Source organism: Bos grunniens, chromosome 10 (genome assembly GCF_055505025.1).
Source record: "Bos grunniens cultivar Pamir isolate PY7600 chromosome 10, Bosgru_T2T1.0, whole genome shotgun sequence".
NCBI classification, from domain to species: domain Eukaryota; kingdom Metazoa; phylum Chordata; class Mammalia; order Artiodactyla; family Bovidae; genus Bos; species Bos grunniens.
In genome coordinates this window covers 3,105,819-3,127,467 of record NC_141174.1, presented here as the reverse complement: position 1 = coordinate 3,127,467, position 21,649 = coordinate 3,105,819, and the positions used below count along the sequence as shown (strand labels likewise).

The following is a 21,649-nucleotide window of genomic DNA, read 5'->3' as shown; positions in this document are numbered from 1 at the left end:
ATAGAAAAAAAGAAAAGTGAAAGTCACGTCCAGCTCTTTGTGACCCCATGGAATAGTCCATGGAATTCTCCAGGCCAGAATACTGGAGTGGGTAGCCATTCCCTTCTCCCGGGGATCTTCCCAACCCAGGGAGCAAACTCAGGTCTCCCACACTGCAGGTGGATTCTTTACCAGCTGAGCTACCAGGGAAGCCCAAGGATACTGGAGTGGGTAGCCTATCCCTTCTCCAGCAGATATTCCTGACCCAGGAATCGAACCGGGTCTCCTACATTGCAGGTGGATTCACAATAGAAATGAAATGATATTCAACTATCAAAGAAAGTAAAGATTTATGCTACCAGCTTAAATTTGGGCAGTAGCAAAATCTTATCAGCCAAATGTACATGCTATGATTCTAGCTTTCTTGACGGGAGACTAGTGCAAGATAACAAACCATTATCTCTTGACTGAATCTCATGAGTGATGTATGGACACAAAATAAGAACAGCCGCTGCCCTGACTCAGATGATTTCTCAACAGTCATTGGGTAGGATTAGGCCTGGGCCTAAGCCACCTGTTTATATCCTACAGAGCACAGCTTCTGAAGCTTTGAAAAGTTTGCTATACAAACTAACTTTCTGACCATGACTGTACTAAAATGTTGGAAATGGTGGGACAGCCCATCCGGGGGCAAGACATTTTCTAGGGGTCACAACTGTTCCCACCTAGAGCACTCTTCCTTTCTGTTAAAAAATCACTCTCATCATATACCCACAGCTGGATGAAGCTGCTCGTTTCTGAGTCTGATAATCGCAAATAAGGGATGGCAACTTCTCTGGGTTTCCTGACTAACAGAGAAGCAAAGCAATGCCTGTGGGTTCAGTTCAACCTGTGCTTATAAGGACTTTTCAGGTCTTAACATATTAACCAGAGTTAATTTATTGTAACTAATAAATTAACCACAGTTCTTCAAGAAATTGACTCTACTGGTTATAGGCAGACCAGGTGCATGAGAAAGAAACCACAGGGAAAAAAAAACAAACAAAATAGGAAAAATGGGTGAAGGGAACAAAAGAGACGGGACTAAACAAACGCAAGCAGGCAGGACCAGTCACTGAGGCGGGCTCTTCTGGATCACTTTCCCCTTCTTGGGCCGCTGCACTTCCTTTCCTTCTAAGGTTCCTCTCACCTGAGCTCCGGACCCGCGTATGCTCTGCCTGTTCAGCATCTCCAACTGGGGCGGGAAGCTCAGCGCGTCGGAGGTGAGCGGCCCACACGCCTCCGCCAACTCCCCTCCAGCCTGCTCTTCCTTCTGCGTTTCTTCCCTTGGGGGGGGATCCCCACCATTTACCAGAAACCTTAGGATCCACCTAGACCCTGGCCAGTCCCTCCGCACCTGACAGGTAGATCCCCAAGATCTCCAGACTCGGCTCACTCCTCCTCAGCCCCATCCAGATCCAAGTGACTGCTATCTGCACCACAACCGCTCTTTTCAAATCATTTTCTCCAGATGCGGCACGGCTTCGTAAAAACAATCACGCCACGTGCGTGTTTAAAAAACTCTTCACTGGGACATCCCTGGCAGTCCAGGGGTGAAGACTCTATGCTTCTACTGCAGGGGGGCACGGGTTTGATTCCTGGTCTGGGAACTAAGATCCTGCATGCCTCGCAGTGTGGCCAAAAAAAAAAAAAATCAATTTTTTTTAATAAAGTTAAAAAATAAAAACTCTTCACTAACTTCCTAATTTGCAGGACAAGCCCCAAACCATAAGAACCCCGCACTGGGGGGGCCCTGGTCTGCAGCGTTACCTCTGCCTCCCCAGGTGCCAGGCAGATTACCTGCCTCGTATCTCTGGCCATGTGGGGCCAGTCTTTTCCAGCCCCTGACTGACCACCCCACCCCATCTTTTGGGGCCCAGCTCAGACATCACTCGCCCCAGGAAGCCCTCCCTCCGCTGCCTCTCCCTAACGTCCACAGCGCCTCCTGCTTCCTTCATCATCGCGTGCCTCATGCCTATCTCTTACCGGTACTAACGCCAGGCTGAGCTCCTGGTACCTATATGTGCTGCTCAGTCGCTCAGTTGTGTCCGACTCTTTGTGACCCCATGGACTGCAGCAGGCCAGGTTTCCCTGTCCTTCACCACCTCCCAGAGTTTGCTCAGACTCATGTCCATTGGAATTCCCCGGTGGTTCAGCTGGTCAAGAATCTGCCTGCAATGCAGGAGACCTGGGTTCAATCCCTGGGTTGGGAAGATCCCCTGGAGAACGGAACGCTACCCACTCTGGCATTTTGGCTTGGAGAATTCCATGGACAGAGGAGCCTGGAGGGCTACAGTCCATGGGGTCACAAAGAGTTAGACATGACTAAGCGACTTTCCCCTCCCTTTCGTGTCCATCGAGTAGATGATGCCATCCAACCACCTCATCCTCTGTTGTCCCCTTCTTCTTCTGCCCTCCATCTTTCCCAGCATCAGGGTCTTTTTCAATGTGCCTGGCCCTTAATAATTGTCTTTAATACTGACTGATGCAATGATGGGATGCTCACCAGGGGCACAGTTTATCTATTCTTGACTTTTCATAAACTATAGATCAGCAGGATTTTCCAGTCAAGACTATAACATAGGCATTTAAGTGAAATAACTAGCTTTTCCATCTTTCTCTTACCCTAGAAACAGGCAGCCAAAGACCAGAAGAGACCTGGGTTTAATTAGAGCCCTTTTCTTCACAGGCCTTACATAGCATTTTAAATGCAAGACATTATGTGGATGCTTGAGGATGCCACAACTTCCTTCAGACTGGGTTTAGGGCTTTTCCAGGAAAATCCTATGATTGCTGTAATAGACTATAGTTATCGGAGCTATCGCTTTACATGCACATTAAATCACACAGTCATTCCGAGCATTAGCATCACTGTTACCCCGTGGTTCAGATGAGGAAACCAGAGCTCAGACAGGTCACATTCCTCACCTAAGGTTAAACAACTAAACTGATGCAGAAACCACAAATTCAAACCAAAACATGTCTCTCAAAATCTGGCTTGACCTGTGGAAAACAAAGGGCTTCCCTTGGTGGCTCAGATGGTAAAGAACCTGTCTGCCAATGCAGGAGACGTAAGAGACTAGGGCTCGATCCCTGGGTTGGGAAGATCCCCTAGAGGAGGGCATGGCAACCCACTCCAGTCTTCTTGCCTGGAGAATCTCATGGACAGAGGAACCTAGCTGGCTACAGTCCAAAAGGTCGAGGTCACAAAGAGTTGGACACTATTTAAGCGGCTAAGCACGCAGGAATGCACGAGCAGAAGAGTCACTGAATGCTGAACAAATGAACGAACGTGGCTACTAAATCAGGATGACCCATGTGGGGTCAATACTAGAAGGTCAGAACTACTTGGACACTCCAAAATGCATTCCTTTTTTTTTTTTTTAAGTGGCTTAAAACAACTATTTTATCTTGCTCACAGTTCTGTGGGTCAAGAATTTGGGCAGGACTTGCCTAGGTGTCTGCCAGATGCCTGGGGGCTGAAAGGACCTATTTCCAAGATGGCTTCTTCATGCAGATGCCAACACGCATTCCTGTTTCATTCTGGTTTACATTTTGGGAGAACATATACACATTTTCAAAACTCAGGCATTGTGGGGATATCCCTGGTGGTCCAGTGGCTAAGACTCCACACTCCCAACCCAGGGGTCCAGAGTTCCATCCCTAGTCAGGGAACTAGATCCCACACATGGCAGCTAAAAGATCGTGCACGCCGCAACTAGGACCTGCTGTTGCTGCGTCGCTTCAGTCGTGTCCAACTGTGCAACCCCATAGACGGCAGCCCACCAGGCTCCCCCGTCCCTGGGATTCTCCAGGCAAGAACACTGGAGTGGGTTGCCATTTCCTTCTCCGATGCATGAAAATCAAAAGTGAAAGTGAAGCCGCTCAGTCGTGTCTGATTCTTAGCGACCCCATGGACTGTAGCCCACCAGGCTCCCCCGTCCACGGGATTTTCCAGGCAAGAGTACTGGAGTGGGGTGCCATCGCCTTCTCCGCAACTAGGACCTGGCACAGCCAAATAAATAAATAAATGTATAAGTATAAAAAAACAAACCTCATCTCAGTTCAGTTCAGTCGCTCAGCCATGTCCAACCCTTTGCGACCCCATGAACTGCAGCACGTCAGGCCTCCCTGTCCATCACCAACTCCAGGAGCTACTCAAACTCATCTCCACTGAGTCGGTGATGCCATCCAACCCTCTCCAGTTCTTTTAAGGGGCATCCCCAAGAAAAGCGCTCTTTGCTCTGTTTCATTCCCTCCTCACAGGGAGAGGGGCTCACAAGCTCAACTCAGGTTATCCTAGCGCCTGTGTGGCAAACCACTTCAGTGGTGTCTGACTCTTTTCAACCCATGGACTGTGGCCCTCCAGCCTCCTCTCTCCATGAGATTCTCCAGGCAAGAACGCTGGAGTGGGTTGCCATGCCCTCCTCCAGGGGATCTTCCCCACCCAAGGCTGGAATCTGGGTCTCCTGCATTGCAGGAAGATTCTTTACCATCTGAGCCAGCAGGGAAGCCCCAGATTATCCTGGCCAGGGAGGTACTCTGAGAAGATACAGCCAGCGAGCATTTATAGTAGCTTGGAAGGAAGGAGCAAAATTCGGCTGGAGAAGGCAATGGCACCCCACTCCAGTACTCTTGCCTGGTAAATCCCATGGATGGAGAAGCCTGGTAGGCTGCAGTCCATGGGGTCGCTAAGAGTCGGACACGACTGAGCGACTTCCCTTTCACTTTTTACTTTCATGCATTGGAGAAGGAAATGGCAACCCACTCCAGTGTTCTTGCCTGGAGAATCCCAGGGACCGGGGAGCCTGGTGGGCTGCCGTCTATGGGGTCGCACAGAGTTGGACAAGACTGAAGCGACTTAGCAGCAGTAGCAGCAGCGGCCTGCAGTTTTATTTTTTTGGCGGGGGGCGGGGGAGGCGGGGGAGGGGTGGCTTACCTCCCGCAGCTCCAGCCTTTGGGCCACAGCCTCCAGGCTCTCCTGGCCAGTGCTCTCCACGGACAGCGTGAACTCTACAAACTCATTGTTGAGCAGCTGGATCCGGGCAACTAGGCAGCTCTTGCTGGATACGGTGTAACGCCGCGTGCGTTTCAGTTTCAGTCCAAATGGTAGTGGCATCTTCTTCTCTCTTCAAGAGCTGGAGGGGTAAAAAGCGAACAGCACCGCCAGCAGTCCAAGGGTGGTGATGGCCAGAGAAAGCGATCCCGTCCCGACAGGAAGAGCACTGCGGAGTCTCGGACTGCTCACCCAGAAGCTGCTGCCATCAAAAAGCAACCGAGTCTCCAAAGACCAGGTGATGGGAGCTCCCACGCCAGTGCTGGGGAGAGAGGGACGCTGGTTACAGGGGCGACAGCAACTTCGGCTTTGTTTTTAAAAATAAAAATCAATAAAAGCTGTATCTAAGGAATAAGCTTTATCTTCCCTCCGGAAAAAAAAAAAAGCCTTAGAAGGATCTGGGAGGGGCTGGAGAAGTTTCACAGCAGAGGTGTGTTAGGCCCCGGGTCAGACTCCACCCCTCATTCAATTCCACAAATAGTAGCCACCACGTGCGGCTACCTTCAGGATGAAACGAGACAAGGGCTGGCACTATAGCCCCAAATTTAGTAGCGATAATCAGTGGTCCTCTTTCCTAAAATTTTGGGGTTTTTTTCATAGTTAACTCTTTTTGGCTCCCCGATACTCCAACTGTATCTTTAGCCCTTAAGTGAGTTAATTGCCAAAAAAAAAAAAAAACCTCCAAAAGAGCTGTGTTCAAGTCCCAATTAGGCAAATTAATGCCGAACCCGAATGGAATCATCCCGTCACATGTGGCAGCTGTGAGGTTCAAATGAGGTGAACACTTAACAGGCATGTGCAGAACTTCCCGGTTTACAGATGTTTACGTCACCATTTCGATTTATTTATAAACAAACTGTAAAAGACTCTACACGCGCTGCTGACCGGATTACCAAGCAGAAGCCTGTCAGCTCTGAGAAGCCCGGCCCTCGCCCGTCTCCGGGTGGGGACGCCTAGAGGCGGTGAGCCTTCCCCGAGGCGGCGCCACAGCCCTGAAGAGGAGCGGGACGAGGTTTAAAACTCCAACCCTAGATAAAGACGCGAGCACGGCGTTCAACGAGCCCGTGCGGCTAACAGCGCCGAGGGCTCCGACTCCTCGCTCCCGGAAGAGCGGGCGGCGTTGCCCGGGCAACCGGCGGCCTCGGAGGCGCCGGAACCCTCCGTCTGCCGCCGCGTTTCCGAACGGACGCTCCCGGAGGGAGGACAGGCTCAGGCTGACGCCGGAGAGAACGCTTAAAGGACCCGCCTAGAGCCCCCGCAGACAAGCGTGCGGTTTGAGCCGGGTCCCTTTACCTCAGAACTGCCCCCCCCCCACACACACACACCCCAAACACGTGACGTAAAACTTTTTTAAGCACGCCAGTTGGTGCGTTAATTCCTGGGCGGAAGCAAAACGGCCTTGAGCGGCAGCTTGGAACTTTGACACCGACAGGGTTTTTTTTTTAATTCCCCCCCCCCCGCAACAAGTCGACAAAATCGCAGATATGGCCAGAATCCCGGGACAGCCCCCGCCCTCCGTCGTCTTCTGAACAGAGGCTGCCTCCGAGACGCAGCCTTGGACTCGGTCGCAGCTGGTTACCCTGCGCCGGGGCCGGGAACCGCCGCGCGGAGGGCCAGCGTCAGCCCCCCGCGGACACGGAAGCCGGTCCTCCGGAGAAGCGGCGCTCTCTCGGCCTCACAGCGGGGCGGGCTGAGCCGGGGGCGACCCCAGACTCGCCCTCCTCGGTCTCGCCTCCCCCACTGCGCCTCAGCCCCAGAGGTGATGGGCTCTCAGGGCTGGGCCGGGGTTGGGGCGGGGGTGAGGAGAACCAGCGTTTAGCTCTTACACTAGGCTGTGCAGACCTCACACTTTGTAATTCCATCTCACTGAAGTGTACTGCGCCTCTGAGGACAAGGCCCTGGAGCGGGTCTTTAGGCGTGTGTGCTAAGTCGCTGCCGTCCAACAGTCCCGTTGGACCCTGCGACCCCAGGCACTGTAGCCTACCAGGCTCCTCTGTCCATGGGATGCTCCAGGCAAGAACACTGGAGTGGGTTGCCATTCCTTCTCCAGGGGAATCGTCCCGACCCAGGGATCGACCCCCCCTGTCTCTTAGTTCTGCCTGCATTAGTCAGGCGGGTTCTTTACCTCTAGCGCCACCGGGGAAGCCCCCAGTGGGCCTTGTGGAGACGTCTAGTGAAAGTCTCTCAGTCGTGTCCGACTCTTTGCGACCCCGTGGACTGTACATGGATTCTCCAGGCCACAGTACTGGAGTGGGTGGCCGTTCCTTCTCCCAGGGACTGAACCCAGGTCTCCCGCCTTGCAGGCGGACTCTTTACCAGCTGAGCCAGCAGGGAAGCCCTGCTGCTGCTGCTGCTTCGCTTCAGTCATGTCCGACTCTCTGCGACCCCATAGACGGCAGCCCACCAAGGCTCCCCCGTCCCTGGGATTCTCCAGGCAAGAACACTGGAGTGGGTTGCCATTTCCTTCTCCAATGCAGAAAAGTGAAAGTGAAGTCGCTCAGACTCTCGCGACCCCATGGACTGCAGCCCACCAGGCTCCTCCGTCCAAGGGATTTTCCACGCAAGAGTACTGGAGTGGGATGCCATTGCCTTCTCCGAGGGAAGCCCTACAGAAAGTCTAAAAGGAATCAACTGCTAAGCCGTCCTTGCTCTTAAGCAGATTACAAGCATGCTATAATTACATACATGGCTGTATCTCTAATAAGGACCCAACCACGACTTTCTGCTTCTGTTGTCTGGGTTTGGGTTTTGTTTGTTTGAGCTCTGGTTATCCACAGATAGCCAGAAAAATAAAAGTTAAAAACAGGAAATAGAGGGAAAAGGCCAGAAGAAGAAAGAAAACTAGAAGTGCATAAGCCACTGTGTTAATTTAACAGCATTTGCTGTGTACCTCTGGAAGGTAAAAGCATCTTACTAAAGAAGGGAATAGAAAATAGATATTATGAAAAGACATGGGCTCCACCTGCAGTTTTCAGTGCTCTTGTTTGTGTCAGGGTATAAACCAAATAGCTCGTTGAGACAAAATGAAAAGTAAAAAAAAAAAAAATCAAGAAGTGAGAACTTGAAATAATAAGCTTTCAACTAGAAAAATGCCTATGAGCCATGCATGTATAAATTTTAAAAGATTATAGATACCCTTATAGATAGATATGCTAAATACCCTATCAAGAGATAAGGTAATGAATTTAAATTTTACATACAAATTATGGTAACTGGAAACAGAACAGTTGTACAGAGGAAAGATGAAAATTTGTATTGGGGATGTTCAAACATAGTATTCACTTCACTGCAAATATAGAATTACGCCTTGAAGGCAGTAGATATTACATTATATAATTATCAACTTAAGCTCTGATGAAGCAGAGTAAAACTTTGCTGTCCCTGAGTTTGAAATATTTTATTGCATCAAGGATAAAGACAAGCCAACGTTTTCTCTTTTTTATTTTGGTAGATGTTATATAAAAAGTAATTGAAAAAGTGGAAGGGTATGTGTGTGTGAAACAATTTACACAATTTTCAGTTATGTACAGTATTTGCTACCAAATATTGTCATAAAGTTACAAATGTTTGAATAGAGGAGTAGAAATTGAAGATGCTTTGGGGGGGTGTCTGTTTCAGGTGTAAAATAATATGAAATAATTTGAAAGGTAGCTGCGTCTGGAAGTCTAAACTGATTACTAAATAGACATTCATAATTAGCTTTTGCAGGAAAATACACTAAGATATTTTGTTTCTCTACAAGATCACTTTGTTTTGAAATTTAAAAAATAGGTATATATTAATCATGTTCAAGTATTCAAAAGGTAGACTGAGGTATTTATTCATTTTAATGTTTTTACATCCCCTCTCAGAGGCTTCTCAAATACACTTTTAAATTCTGAATCCTGTAGTTTTCTGCTTTGTTGCTAGAGTCCTCATTACGTGTAATTTTACTAATGATGCTTTCAAATAAAATAATCTCTAAAAGTGTATTATTCTTAGAATAATGAATAGATACATAGCATTAAATCCAACGCATATTTGTCCTGAACACATTTATGCGTAAAACTCGAGAATAAAATGTGCAGGAAACAACAGACAACTACTTTCAGAATAAAATTTCTATCATATCCCAAAGTTAAAAAAAAAAAAAATCTGTCAGCAACCCTTAGGCATACAGCGGTTGTCACCTGGCGCACACGGAGTATTTTGAACCCGTTTGCGAGCATACGCTATTATAAGGCTTTCTCAGCAAAAAAGAAAATAAGACGGGCATGCCAAAAGCGGCCAGTCTAATCAGGATTTGCAGAAATCACAAGTCGGAATTTGCAGACCCAAGAATTCTTCCTTCCAGAGTAAACACTCTTTACTCCAAAAGCAAAACAAGCCATCACCACGAAACAGTCCTTCGTTCCTCTCCTTCTCGCCAAAGTTATCTGGCAAATCTCGCACTTAATATTCCGAGAGGCACAAACATACCTAAGACTTTTAAAGCCCCGATGCAGAATTAAGCCGCTCACAATCAACCGAGGAGCTCCGAATACAAGTTCAAGACCCCTCTGCAAATGCCTCAAGTGGAAGAGAGCCTGGAAGAGTTTTCTCTTTGTTACGCTCGTCCCTGCCTCGGGTCTGGGCAGCCGGGACGCGTCCTCCCCGGACTCGGGGTGCCGGCTGGCGGACACAGCCCCGCGCTCAGCCCCCGTCTCTCCCCGGCGCCCCGCGCCCTCACCTGCTCCCTCCGCCGCATCCTCGGGGCCGTGCGACCCGCTCAGCGGCCCGTCCCGCGGGGCCCCGCCGCGCTGCCGCCGCAGCCGCTCCCGCACTCCAGCCCGCGCCGCGGCGCGCTCACGGGCCCCGCGCGCCTCGCTCCTGTGTCCCCGGCCCCGGCCCGCCGCGCATTCCCCCGCGCCGAGGGCGGAGGCCCGCAGCTGGGGCCAGCGGCGCCGCACGCAGAGGCCCGGCGCGGGCCGGGCAGCCGGAGGACGCGCGGCCGGAGCAGCGGGGCGGCCGGGCCCGGGCGTCCCTCCCCCGGGCCGGGCGGGCGGGCGGATCCGGAGAGGCGGCGGCGGCCCGTGACCTCAGAGGGCTGGAATGCGAGCGGGGGAGGCGCGGACAGCTGCGCCCGGCCGCGGGGAGGGGGCGCGCCGCTGCTTGTTTGAATCATATGACCGCTTATTTTAAGAGTTTCCAAATAAAGCGAGGCCTTAATAAAAATGAGAGGAGGGGGTAACATTTCGGTGCCAGGTAAAGGGTGTTATTCCCGCGTTACTAGGTGATCGGTAAAAGGGTATTATCGCCGGAGTTATTCGTTTACTCGTCTACATGTCTGAAAACTGTTCAAATAGTCTATTTCTTCTCCCTTGCTTTCGTCTAAGGGCATACTCCATAAAGAAAGGATTGATAACAGGGTGGGAAGGATTGGTATACGGGGTGGCAAAGTCCCCTTCCCCTAAAAAAGACTGTGTGTGAAAGTCGTTCAGTCGTGTCCAACTCCTTGCGACCCCATGGGCTGTAGCCCACCAGGCTCCTCTGTCCATGGGGTTCTCCAAGCAAAAATAGTGGAGTGGACTGCCATGCCTTTCTCCAAGGGGTCTTCCCAACCCAGGGACTGCGCCCCGGTTTCCCGCACTGCAGGCAGATTGTTTACAGTCTGAGTCACCGGGGAAGCCTCCAGAAAGATTGATATGCCTCAAATAACCTTTCGGTCTTCAGCAGAGCTGTATGTTCATGCGTCCAAAGTGGCGCTTTAAGGATAGGCGAACTCCAGAGTCTAGTTGTCTGGGTTCGAATCTCAGCTGCCAACGCTAACTAGCTGGAGGACCTTTGCAAATTTCTTAACCTTCTGTGCCTGCTCATGTCCTGTGAAATAATGAAAATAATCACTATTCAGCAACTTGTGTAAAACATACTGAAGTGCTTCATTCTGACCCCTAATAGCAACTTTTATTATTATATGGTATTATTACACTGCATCATTATTATTATTATTATTACTATTATTGCAGTCTACACTTAAGCCAAGGAATAACTGTGTGGTCCTAACACCATCGTAATAGGTGTTTCGCTCTTACTTGGCCAGTGGTTTGAGAGACTGGAGCAGAGAAACTTCTGTTATGTAAATTTAATGTAAATTATTTTTAAAATAGCTTTGTTTCTGGAAAGCTTTGTCTTCCTTCCGGCCTGTGGACTTTTTTTCTAGTTGCAGCAGCCATCTGCAAGGCAGGGGTGTGGGATCCTGCAGCCAGGGATCTAACCCTCATGCACAGATTCATAACCACTGGACCACCAGGGAAGCCCCTGGAAAGCTTTCTTATGTTAAATTTCATTTAGATTTCATTTCTTCAACAGTTAACTGACACTTATTGAGTACTTACTCATGGTCCCTGCTCTCAAAGGACTTCCGGTTCAGTGGGTGAGGACTAACAAGGCCTAAGGGGAAAGCTTCATCCTAGAAGTGCTATGGGAGAACAAACCCCAGGCAAGACTCAGGTTGGGTAATGGAGCTCAAAGCAAATAAGATTGCACGTTTCCAACTGGGAAAAAAATCGATTCTGCTTATAACTGAATTTCAGCTGGATGCCATGAGGGGGTCAATGTGTGTGCAAGGGAAGAAAAGAGAAAATGAGTCACTTTTGGGTCTCATAAACTAGAAAGACTGACATTATGTGTGAGCGTTCTCTCTCTCCATCCCCAGACTATCCTCAAGACCTGCTTGCTACTTCCTCCTTTGAAATGTCTCAGGAATGCTTTCTTTGCTCTTTGTCCCTGAATGCCACCTCCCCGCCATCATTCTAGTCCAAACCTTCACCCCTCATCATTTTACATCTAGATTATTGCAACAAGGGTGGTCTCCACGCCTCTGGTTTCTGCTCCCTCTTCTTTCCATTGTTAATGCTAGGCTGACCTCTCCCTGGGGTTTATCACTCCCAGTGGATCCTCACAGCTAAGCTGCTCTGCTTGACCTTGGGCCTTAATTATAAACCAGCCTCAGCTTCTTTGACCATCCGCATTTCTCTCCTCTCCCCTAAGGCCCCCTGATGAGCCGAGTCTCCTGGCTCAGAGCACCTCCTGCCCGCCTTCCGCTTGTCTAAGCCTTCCGTTGCTCTCCATGCCTCAATTCAAGGCTCGGCTTCCAAGACAACTTGCTCACCACTCCATTCCACAGTGATCCCCACACTTGGCAAGAACGTTAAAAATTGTTTCATGTAGGCTTCTTTCATATCTCCTAGAATTCCTAGGACACTACTGGGCAGAGAGTAGGCACTAAATAAAAACTTGTTAATTGAATCGGGAAGAAAATGAAAGAATTTTAAAAATAGAAAATGATGGTAAAACCCAAGCAATGTTGGACACAGCTGAACCTCCTCCCTCACAATCCGCAAGTGCCACTGCTGACCAAGTGCTTCAGCTTTGTTTTCCCACAACCACGGTGATTAGACAGCAATGGCCCCCGACACGGCAAGCCGTTGGAACAACACCTTCAAAGCCAGTGGCATGAAATTATTACCTGGCTTATGTTTGCATGGAAGGAACTGACCCATTGGAAAAGACCCTGATGCTGGGAAAGATTGAAGCGGGGAGGAGAAGGGGATGATAGAGGATGAGATGGTTGGATGGCATCACCGACTCGATGGACATGAGTTTGGGTAAACTCTGGGAGTTGGTGATGGACAGGGAGGCCTGGCGTGCTGCAGTCCCTGGGTCGCAAACAGTCAGACGCGACTGAATTGAACTGAACTGAACTGATGGGTACCAAGATACAAGAATATTAAAAAATAGGGAATTAAACGTTTAATTATAATCTGCCTTGATAGCTTGGTGGGTACCAACTATCCCTCACTATATGAATTACCATCCTCGGAAAACAATTTAAAAGGAAAAAAATTACCATCCTTTGCAAGAATCTAAGTTGAAAGAATGCTCCATTCCCATAGAGATGATGGTGCCTGGGAGGAGGAGTGAGGTGAAATCTTCAGTCTCCAAATCTTGACTGTGTGCTCTCCGTACCACACTCAACACCACCCCAGGGGCAGCAACTTTTCCACTGCAAAAGAATGAGAATTTAGGGACTTCTCTGGTTAAATAGCTAAGACTCTTTTCTCCCAAAGCAGGGGGCCTGGGTTTGACCAAAGTTCCCCAGGTCAGGGAACTAGATCCCACATGCTGCAACTAAGACCCAGGACAGCCAAATAAATAAATATTTTTTTAATGAAAATTTAGGGGCTAGATACCCCTGGAATCAGAGAAATGATGATGTTGGCAATATATCTGTTCAACTGCACAAGACATTGAAGACAAATATGTCAATATCAATAGCAAAAACAAGTGCTGTGACTGGAGTTCCCAACACTTAAGGACTTTTGATCCAAGGGTGGACAGGCCACATAATATTTACTAATGAAAACACTTGTTCATTCAAACTGCTTTTCTTAGAACCCAAATGCTGCAAAGAGAAAGGTGAATAAGATGCATGGCTCTGTTCCCAAAGACTCACGGCGTGAGGAACACTCAAGTCAGTTCAGTCGCTCAGTCCTGTCCGACTCTTTGCAGCCCCATGGCCTGCAGCACGCCAGGCCTCCCTGTCCATCAGCAACTCCCAGAGTCTACTCAAACTCATGTCCACAGAGTTGGTGATGGCATCCAACCATCTCATCCTCTGTCGTCCCCTTCTCCTGCCTTCCATCTTTCCAGCATCAGGGTCTTTTCCAATGAGTCAGTTCTTTGCATCAGGTGGCGAAAGTGAGGAACAGGGGAATATATAATTCTAGCAGGCAGGTATACTCAATAGGTAGATATTTTAAGTCAGGGTTCCCCAACCTCCGGCATCTAATGCCTGATGATCTGAGGTGCAGCTGATGGAATACTAACTGAAATAAAGCGCACAGTAACTGTACTTGCTTGAATGTTCTCAGTACTATCCCCGCCCCTTCCGCCCCTCCACTGCCCCAGGTTGTGGGAAAACTTTCTTCCATGAAAGCGGTGCCTGGTGCCAAAAAGTTTGGGGACCACTGTTCTAAGTGGAGTGGGAATATCTGGTTTATCGCTATGATCAGCTTCTGGCTGAGTCTGGAAGGACAAATGTAAGTTCACCAGGCTTCCCTGGTGGTTCACATGATAAAGAATCTGCCTGCAATGCAAGAGGCTCAGGTTCAATCCCTGGGTTGGGGAAGATCCCCTGGAGAAGGAAATGGCCACCCACTCCAGTATTCTTGCCTGGAGAATTCCATGGACAGAGGAGCCTGGTGGGCTACACTCCACGGGGTTGCAAAGAGTTGGTCACGACTGAGTGACTAACACTTTCAGTTTCTTTCAGGCATTCCGAGAAAAACAGAGAAAAGCATTTCAAGCTGAAGGACACCCCTCTTCTAACCTCCTCTCCCATCGTGTGCAAAAAGGCGGTCGGTACCCAGTTGGAATTCTGCCCTGATCAGAGGCCAGAGATGCTAGGGGACCAGTGTGAAAGGACAAAGGGTTCCATGAAGCTGAGGTTGGTACTCAGGCCTCTTTGACTTCAAAACCAATGCTCTTGTTAGTCATCTTCTCTCAGACAGCCCTCAACTGTGACTGATTGAAATCTAGTCCTCATCCTATCTCCTAGAGCAAATACAGGTTTTTCCTCCTGAACCAGAGAGCTCTTCCATGCTGGAAAATAATTCTCATTGTCCTGCTTAGTCTTTCTCAAGCTGAATACCTACTCCTAGTTCCTCTAATGGTTTTTCTCAAGCACTGTTACGATAGTCTTCCTCTGGATGCAGTGTGTTTTATGAAGACGTGTCTTAGGCACCAGACCACTGAACCCCATCAGCTCAGTGGGGTTGTCCCCTCTGTAATCAAGACAGACTCTTGAGGTCTAAATATGCAAGTTCTTAAGCCCCTTGCAAGTTTCTTTCTGCAATTTTAAATAGATTGTCTTGAAAGTTAACTCTTTCTTGAACACACTTCAATACAAGTTTTCCCTATCCTGAATAAGTTTTAGTGAAAACATTCTCTGTCTTTCAAAAAGAACAATTCAAAAATGGTCTTTCAATATTATCTACATATTGACTAAGGATTTTATGCCCAGTAATGGCAGAACCTGTGTTTTCATTCTGAGTATTGAAATGGCAGGTAAAGAGAGAGAAATAACATGCCTGTCTTCTGGATCGCATGTGTCTTGGTTACAGGGACTCCGTCTCACTCATCCTTGTGCTCTGGTGCTTCGCACAGCATCTGACTCAGGGGAGGCGTTTAATTTTTAATCAACAGCCATAGTACTGCCAGTGAGCCAGGCACAGTTCAAAATACTTCATGATTATTAACTTCATTCTGATAAGAACTCTGTGAAAAGGAAACTGGTATCATACTTAGGTCACAGATGGGGAAACTGAGGCAGAGACGGGATAAGCAACTTGCCTAAAGCCTCAGAGCGAGTAACAGATCTGGGATTCAGCCCAGACAGTCTGGCTCCAGCATTCCTGTTCTTAGACACTCCGCTCTGTGCCTCTCATCCATTTTGAATGAGTGCATGATCATTGGATTTATCCATGAAGAATGCTTTTGTAATTCAGGTCATTATTTTATCCTGCAAACACTTCATAAGTGCTTCCTATATGTCCAGCATCCTGAAAGAAATTTGGGAGAAGTACAGACCTACCAGGAGTTTATAATATTGTTAGAGAGGACAAATGCGCTTACGTACACACATATACCCACAGGTGAACACTGCAGAAAGGACCTTGTGTCATATTAGCAGTTCCCACGTATGTTACAGTAATTCAGTAGAAGAAAAGGATTCTGTGAGGTGAAGGACCATGTGGCCAACAGACCTCAGGTGGCCTCAAGATTCCTGCCCCTGCTGTTTACACCCTTGAGGGTAAGACAGCACCTGTGACTTGCCTGCAGCTAATGAATAGGAATAGCCATCATGGTCAACAGAAGAGTCCGCAATGCAGTACTTGGACGCAATCTCAAAAACCAAAAAATGATCTCTGTTTGTTTCCAAGGCAAACCATTCAATATCACAGTAATCCAAGTCTATGCCTCAACCAGTAACGCTGAAGAAGCTGAAGTTGAACGGTTCTGTGAAGACCTACAAGACCTTTTAGAACTAACACCCAAAAAAAGATGTCCTTTTCATTATAGGGGACTGGAATGCAAAAGTAGGAAGTCAAGAAACACCTGGGGTAACAGGCAAATTTGGCCTTGGAATACGGAATGAAGCAGGGCAAAGGCTAGTAGAGAGAGAGAGAGAGAACACACTGGTCATAGCAAACACCCTCTTCCAACAACACAAGAGAAGACTCTACACCTGGACATCACCAGATGGTCAACATTGAAATCAGACTGATTATATTCTTTGCAGCCGAAGATGGAGAAGCTCTATACAGTCCGCAAAAACAAGACTGGGAGCTGACTCTGCCTCAGATCATGAACTCCTTATTGTCAAATTCAGACTGAAATTGAAGAAAGTAGGGAAAACCACTAGACCATTCAGGTATGACCTAAATCAAATTCCTTATGATTATACAGTGGAAGTGCAAAATAGATTTAAGGACCTAGATCTTATAGATAGAGTGCCTGATGAACTATGGACAGAGGTTCGTGACATTGTACAGGAGACAGGGATCAAGACCATCCCCATGGAAAAGAAATGCAAAAAAGCAAAATGGCTGTCTGAGGAGGTCTTACAAATAGCTGTGAAAAGAAGAGAAGCGAAAAGCAAAGGAGAGAAAAGGAAAGATATAAGCATCTGAATGCAGAGTTCCAAAGAATAGCAAGGAGAGGTAAGAAAGTCTTCCTCAGCAATCAATGTAAAGAAATAGAGGAAAACAACAGAATGGGAAAGACTAGAGATCTCTTCAAGAAAATTAGAGATACCAAGGGAACATTTCATGCAAAGATGGGCTCGATAAAGGACAGAAATGGTATGGACCTAACAAAAGCAGAGGATATTAAGAAGAGGTGGCAAGAACACACAGAAGAACTGTACAAAAAAGATCTTCATGACCCAGATAATCATGATGGTGTGATCACTCATGTAGAGCCAGACATCCTGGAATGTGACGTCAAGTGGGCCTTAGGAAGCATCACTACAAACAAAGGTAGTGGAGGTGATGGAATTCCAGTGGAGCTATTTCAAATCCTGAAAGATGATGCTATGAAAGTGCTGCACTCAATATGCCAGCAAATTTGGAAAACTCAGCAGTGGCCACAGGACTGGGAAAGGTCAGTTTTCATTCCAATCCCAAAGAAAGGCAATGCCAAAGAATACTCAAACTACCACACAATTGCACTCATCTCACACGCTAGTAAAGTAATGCTCAAAATTCTCCAAGCCAGGCTTCAGCAGTACGTGAACCGTGAACTTCCTGATGTTCAAACTGGTTTTGGAAAAGGCAGAGGAACCAGAGATCAAATTGCCAACATCTGCTGGATCACGGAAAAAGGAAGAGAGTTCCAGAAAAACATCTATTTCTGCTTTATTGACTATGCCAAAGCCTTTGACTGTGTGGATCACAATCAACTGTGGAAAATTCTGAAAGAGTTGGGAATACCAGACCACCTGACCTGCCTCTTGAGAAACCTATATGCAGGTCAGGAAGCAACAGTTAGAACTGGACATGGAACAATAGACTGGTTCCAAATAGGAAAAGGAGTTCATCAAGGCTGTATACTGTCACCCGGCTTATTTAACTTCTATGCAGAGTACATCATGAGAAACACTGGGCTGGAAGAAGCACAAGCTGGAATCAAGATTGCTGAGAGAAATATCAATAACCTCAGATATGCAGATGACACCACCCTTATGGCAGAAAGTGAAGAGGAACTAAAAAGCCTCTTGATGAAAGTGAAAGAGGAGAGTGAAAAAGTTGGCTTAAAGCTCAACATTCAGAAAACGAAGATCATGGCATCTGGTCCCATCACTTCATGGGAAATAAATGGGGAAACAGTGGAAACCGTGTCAGACTTTATTTCTGGGGGCTCCAAAATCACTGCAGATGGTGACTGCAGCCATGAAATTAAAAGACGCTTACTCCTTGGAAGGAAAGTTATGACCAACCTAGATAGCATATTGAAAAGCAGAGACATTACTTTGCCAACAAAGGTCCGTCTAGTCAAGGCTATGGTTTTTCCAGTGATCATGTATGGATGTGAGAGTTGGACTGTCAAGAAAGTTGAGCGCCGATAAATTGATGCTTTTAAATTGTGATGCTGGAGAAGACTCGTGAGAGTCCTTTGGACTGCAAGGAGATCCAACCAGTCCATCCTAAAGGAGATCAGTCCTGGGTGTTCATTGGAAGGACTGATGCTAAAGCTGAAACTCCAATACTTTGGCCACGTTATGCGAAGAGTTAACTCATTGGAAAAGACTCTGATGCTGGGAGAAATTGGGGGCAGGAGGAGAAGGGGATGACAGAGGATGAGATGGCTGGATGGCATCACCGACTCGATGCACATGAGTTGGGATGAACTCCGGGAGTTGGTGATGGACAGGGAGGCCTGGCGTGCTGCAATTCATGGGGTGGCAAAGAGTCGAACACGACTAAGCGACTGAACTGAACTGAATGAATAGGAACAGATAAAGGATTTTCTTTTTCTTTCTTTTTTGAAAGTGCTTGGTCTTCCTTTCAGCTTCTCTAGTTGCTCCGTGGTAAGTGAGATCTTAGTTCCCTGACCAGAAATAGAATCTGCATCCCCTGTTTTGAAGGGATTCTTAACCATTGTACCACCAGGGAAGTCCTCTGGATGATGGATTTTGCAAATGGAATTAAGACCCTAAATCACGATTTGGGTGTCAGGCCCTTGGATATTGAATACTGTGTGTGTGCTCTGACTGACTGACTCTTTGTGACCCCATGGACTGTAGCCCACCAGGCTCCTCTGTCCATGGGATTCTCCAAGCAAGAATCCTTGAGTGGGCTGCTATGTCCTCCTCCAGGGGATCTTCCTGACACAGGGACTCAACTCATGTCTCTCGTTCTCTCCTGCATTGGCGGGCAAATTCTTTCCACTGAGTCACCTGGGAAACCCTGATTTAATCAAATAAAAGCCCTTAAAAGAAGGACTGGGCCTTCCCTGAGCTCAGAGTCTCTCTCTCCGAGCTTGATTTAGTGAGCAGCCATGTTGGAGAAGGCCATGGTAAGGAAGAGTGGGCACATCTGTGATCTGAGGGTAGTATCCAGACAACAGCTGGGAAAAAGCTGAGACCCTCACTCAATAAGCTTCAGTAATTCTGCTTACAATCTAATCTAGCTTGAAAGTGGCTTCTTCCTCAGTCGAACCTCCAGATAAGAGCACAGCCTTCCATATGGGCAGGAGAGAGACTGCTTTCTATGCTTATATGATCAAGGACAGGGAATATTAAACTGCTATTAATAGAAACAGTAATGTCAGGTACAGAAACCAATCTGAGTGGAGGAAGGGGAAGAAGAGGAAGATTTCAGTTTTGATGTGCTGGCTTTGGAGCAAACACAAATGCCTGTATTTATCTGGAATTTGGGACTAGGGTTTAGGTGAGAACTTGAGGCTGATGGACATGAGAGTTGGACCATAGAGAAGGCTGAGAGCTGAATAATTCATGTTTTTGCACTGTTTTGCTGGAGAAGACTCCCTTGAGACTCCCTTGGACTGCAAGGAGATCCAACCAGTCAATCCTAAAGGAACTCAATCCTGAATATTCATTGGAAGGACTGATGTTGAAGCCGAAGCTCCAATACTTTCGCCACAGGATGCGAAGACCTGAGTCATTGGAAAAGACCCTCTTGCTGGGAAAGATTAAGGGCAAGAAGAGAAGGAGGCAACAGATGAGATGGTTGGATGAGATCACTGAGTCAATGGACATGAGTTTGAGTAAACTCCAGGAGCTAGTAAAGGACAGAGAAGCCTGGCATGCTGTAGTCCGTGGGGTCTCAAGGAGTCAGTCACGACTCAGCAAGTGAATAACAAGGCTGATGGAATATTCGACTATGATCATTACAAAGGTGAGAGTAGAAGTCCTGACAATTAAATATTTCTCCAAAGAAAGGGATTTCAGAGAGAGGCGCAGCAAGATTAAGATTTAATTTGGGGAAAAGGCCACGGAGGGATGAGGGAGCAGAGAGGCAGAACCAGACATAGGAGAACCAGGGTAGTTGTGGCATCAAAGAAACGACTGTGATGAATTGGCTGTGAGGCACTGGGTATTCCATTTTTCCCTCCAAGTGTGATTATAATGCAACCGCTGGGAGGCAGCCTCTATATCACACGTAGGAAAATTGACTGGAGACCGAATATCCAAATCACTATCACACGAAACCGCAAGTGAAGGCTGGATTCAAATTCAGATCTCACACCAAAGCCAGAGATCCTTCCCTGGCACGTTTAAACGTACTTAAATTCCAACGGGGAGTGCGGGCGAGGAGAGGAAAGGTCGGAAAGCCACCCACGTGCCGGGAGAGGTTGGGGGGAAAACCCGGGCCGCCGCTCTCCGCGCCGCTAGCAGAGGGCGCCAGGGCGCACGCCCCGCGGGCTCCAGTGCGCAGGCGCAGGCGCAGGCGCAGGCGCGCGCGGCGGGGCTCGAGCCTGTGGGGGCGGGTCACGCAGGGCGCGCGGCCGGGAGCGGCGGTGGCGGTCTGGCTGCGGGCGAGGAAGCCGGCGCCGGGCCCCTGGTCCGCGGGACGCCGCGCAGTGCCCGCCGCTTGCCGCCGCGGAGCCATGGAGATCGGCACGGAGATCAGCCGTAAGATCCGGGTGAGGCCCGCGTCGGCGGGTGAGGGCCCGAGGCGGGAGCCCGGGCGGCGGCGGGCGGCGGGCGCGCGGTCGTCAGGAGTAACGGGGGCGGTGGGCCCGGCGCGGGCCCCGCGGCCTGCTCGGCGCTGGAGGCGCTCCTGCGGGGCCGCCGCGGGCCTGGGCGCAGCCGCGGCCTCGGAGAGCGCGGCCGCCGTGAGGCGGGAGCCCCCGGGGGGCGCGGGGAGGCGCGGGGGGCCGGCGGGAGCCGGGGGCCGGGGCCCGGGCGGGGCGGCCGGGGCGCCTGCGGGGCGCGCTCCGCCGAGTCGGCTCCGGGCCGCGGCCGGGCTGTTGCCCGGGGCCGCCGGCCTCTCACTGGCTTGTCTGTCTTTTCGCCCGCAGAGTGCCATTAAGGGGAAATTGCAAGAATTAGGAGCTTACGTGGGTAAGTTGCTATTAGCCTACCAGACTGTGAGCGTTCGGCGAGTTTCATTTCGAGTGACCGCCTTTTTCCTGTCATACCTCTGATTTTGGACAGCCGCCCTTTTTACCTTCCGATCTCACCCTGCTGGGTGCTTTTGCTTCCCTGAGTCTTGTCATTGGAGGCTCTCCGTGCGGCGTGTTTTGTGTTTGTTTTGTACCGTCCCCCACATCCCTTTCTAGGACGGTGTTTTGAAATTGTTATCTTCTTCTGTTGAGGCTCTGTCATGTTTTCCTTCATGTTTGCGTTTTATTTTTCTGGGTTACTGTTTTGCATGTGAATGTTTGATGCTTTTCGGTATTTGCCTCTGTCATGGTTCGTTGCCGTTTACTTTCGGGTCTCTATTTTTCCTGTCGGTTTTTTCCTTAACCTCCCCACAGTAAGCTCTTTTCTTTTTCTTTTTTTTTTAATGTTTTATAATTTGAGTGTTG

At 48.8% G+C, this 21,649-nt stretch overlaps 2 protein-coding genes and 1 long non-coding RNA gene across 32 annotated transcripts in view; 2 read left to right on the top strand and 1 right to left on the bottom strand.

Annotated features, from left to right (window-relative positions):
- The window catches only part of PTPN21 (protein tyrosine phosphatase non-receptor type 21), a 77,393-nt gene extending 67,443 nt beyond the window's left edge, over positions 1–9,950 (bottom strand). For 2 of the 4 annotated variants that reach the window (XM_086319279.1, XM_086319283.1), the window contains exons 1-2: positions 9,783–9,923; positions 4,958–5,336 (exon numbers count right to left, since the gene is read on the bottom strand). In XM_086319279.1, the coding sequence (XP_086175405.1) occupies positions 4,958–5,137 (180 nt within the window). In that variant the 5' untranslated portion in view covers positions 5,138–5,336; positions 9,783–9,923. Of the gene's footprint in view, positions 1–4,957; positions 5,337–5,959; positions 6,193–9,782 lie in introns of those variants that run through there. The other 2 variants (XM_086319281.1, XM_086319282.1) reach the window with 2 other exon arrangements.
- LOC147363876 (uncharacterized) lies at positions 6,483–7,792 on the top strand. The gene is made up of 2 exons (XR_015133887.1): positions 6,483–6,833; positions 7,378–7,792. It is a non-coding gene; the product is annotated as an uncharacterized LOC147363876 (long non-coding RNA).
- Positions 9,951–20,597: 10,647 nt separating the features above from the next.
- The window catches only part of ZC3H14 (zinc finger CCCH-type containing 14), a 41,655-nt gene continuing 40,603 nt past the window's right edge, over positions 20,598–21,649 (top strand). For 11 of the 27 annotated variants that reach the window (XR_015133886.1, XM_086319275.1, XM_086319265.1 and 8 more), the window contains exons 1-2: positions 20,598–20,761; positions 21,140–21,182. Coding sequence is in view for 5 of the 27 variants with exons in the window: in XM_086319262.1 (XP_086175388.1) it covers positions 20,726–20,761; positions 21,140–21,182 (79 nt within the window). In the remaining 22 variants the exon portion in view is untranslated. Of the gene's footprint in view, positions 20,781–21,139; positions 21,183–21,649 lie in introns of all 27 variants that reach the window. The other 16 variants (XM_086319277.1, XM_086319266.1, XM_086319274.1 and 13 more) reach the window with 2 other exon arrangements.